Here is a 2,140-nt window from a genome sequence, read left to right on the forward strand (position 1 = left end):
TCTTTCCCTTCAGAAGTTCTGGGAGAATTGATGTGTAGGAATGGATATGATGTTCCTGCACATTAATTCTTACATCCCCTACTTTCCTGGCCACGTGAACAGCGTGTTTGTCACCTCAGAATGGGTATCTGAGGAACTCCTCGAGCTGTGACCTGCCAGGGATGCTGCACAGGGGCAGTGGTGGCCCAGCTGGTGTGTCAGGGGTTGTTTGTGTTTGCTCCCTGCAGACTCGGGGCGGGAGCTGGTGATCACAGACCCGGTGATCAAGAACCGAGAGCTCTTCATCTCTGACTACGTGGACACCTACCACGCTGCTGCCCTCAGGTCAGTCATGGGCTGGGGACAGCCTGCCTGGGACAGAGGTTCCTGGGGCTGGGGGTCATTAACACCCAGCTCAGCTTTGTCCTCCTCTCCTGCAGTGAGTGACTGTGCTCTCTGCTCTGCTTCAACAGGGAGCTGCAATTCTGCAGCCTCCGTTCAGTGGTGCTCAGCAGATGCTGGTTCCCATCGCTGCCAGTTCAGGTCTTTGCTGGTTGCTGCAGAAGCACTGCCCTTCCCTCAGTGCCTGATTTCCCCCCTGACAGTGGCATCTCCTGCAGCACTGACTCTCGGGGTGTTGCCCTGGGTAAACTGCATTAAAGGCTTTTTCTGAGTGCTTTCCATGGTCACAGCTCGGCCCAGAGGAAATCTGCCTGCCAGGAGGGAATCTGCCTCCCAGGTGTGTGCCCTGCACTCTGCCCTTCCCCGGGGCTGCTTCTCTTCCTCTCTCCGGGCTTTTGGCTGAACTGCCCAACCTTGACAGGGCTGAGGGAGACACCCTCACTTCAAATGTTTTCAGATCCCAACAGCAAGGCATTATTTTTCAGCTGATTTTCAGCATGCCAAACATGCATGGATATTGTCAAAATGCAAATTGAATAATCTCCCTGATAATAGTGCTCAGATGGTGCTTCACCAGAGCCATCTGGAGACATTTTTTTGTTCAGAGTCACTTTGCTGAAGCCACTTACTTCAAGACAAACTGGCTTCTCTTCTGGTGGGGGGGGAAGTCTTTGATTTACATATGAGACTTTTTTAATAAGCTCAGAGCATTCCAGTGGTGTGCTAGGAGCCCATGGAATTCCACAGTGCCTCTGCTGAGTCGCCTTCCAATTTTAAATCAGCGTTCCTGCAGCCCAGCTCACAGGAGCTGGGCTGTCCTGATGGAACCAGGCTGGAAATGTGCTCAGACACAGAGGAACTCAACTGTGTGTCTGGAATTTTCCCTGGGAGTGTTTTAGCTTCCCTTTTACATCCTTCCAGCTCTTTTTTTCCCTTTAAAGAAAGATAGAAATGGGAAGATAAAAATGGAATATACGTGTGTGCCAAACAAACTTGAAAAATACCCTCTGAGTGTACAAGATGAGCATAAGGATAATTGCACATGGTGTTCTTGCAGAGAACATGGAGGAGGCAGAATGTGTCGTGATGCATGAAAGGTTAACACGAAATTCTAATTTATTATAATATGAGATTATTTCTCTGCCCTCTGCAAACAAATGGCTCTGGACACACAATGAATTGATGACAAACTGGGTAATAAAACCAGTGATTGTAACTACCAATCTTCTGCTCTAACCAGTGGAAAAATTTAACTAGAGGGTAGTTGTAGATCTCTGTGGAAGTGCGTAATAAAATTTACGTGCTTTTTACCTCTCTGGTAAATCTTCCTGGTGAAATGCAGAACTCCTGGTCTGAAATGCTGTGAACAGGATGTGCTGCTGCCATCGATAGAGATAATGCAGCTTATCTGGAAAATACTTACTAGCTGGCAGGTGAATTATTGAAAGGAAGCTAAAACCCTTTCCCCAGAATACTTTAAAATGTGAATTTAATGTGAAATATCAAAACAAATCCCCCTGCTCATTTTGTGTCTTTCTAAATGACTAAACTTGGAAACCAGCGTCAGCCTCCAGTGAGAAAATCACTGTTAGTGAGTGATTTTCACAGACCTGCTGCTGGTCCTTTGCAACCTGCCAGGCCCTGGGCAGTGTCCAGGGCTGCTTTTGGTCTGCCAGGAGGGGCATGGGCTGGGCACTGGGCAGTGCCAGGGGCAGCTCTGCAGCCTCCCCTCCCCGGAGGCACTTTGTCTCAAAACACG

At 48.7% G+C, this 2,140-nt stretch overlaps 1 protein-coding gene across 1 annotated transcript in view; it reads left to right on the forward strand.

Moving 5' to 3' along the window:
- The window catches only part of RERE (arginine-glutamic acid dipeptide repeats), a 120,983-nt gene that overhangs the window by 36,188 nt on the left and 82,655 nt on the right, over positions 1-2,140 (forward strand). Inside the window, exon 5 of the mRNA XM_017743967.1 lies at positions 228-324. Within this exon, the coding sequence (XP_017599456.1) occupies positions 228-324 (97 nt within the window). The remainder of the gene's footprint in view (positions 1-227; positions 325-2,140) is intronic.

The sequence above is a fragment of the Corvus brachyrhynchos genome, unplaced genomic scaffold (genome assembly GCF_000691975.1).
Source record: "Corvus brachyrhynchos isolate BGI_N302 unplaced genomic scaffold, ASM69197v1 scaffold68, whole genome shotgun sequence".
NCBI lineage: Eukaryota > Metazoa > Chordata > Aves > Passeriformes > Corvidae > Corvus > Corvus brachyrhynchos.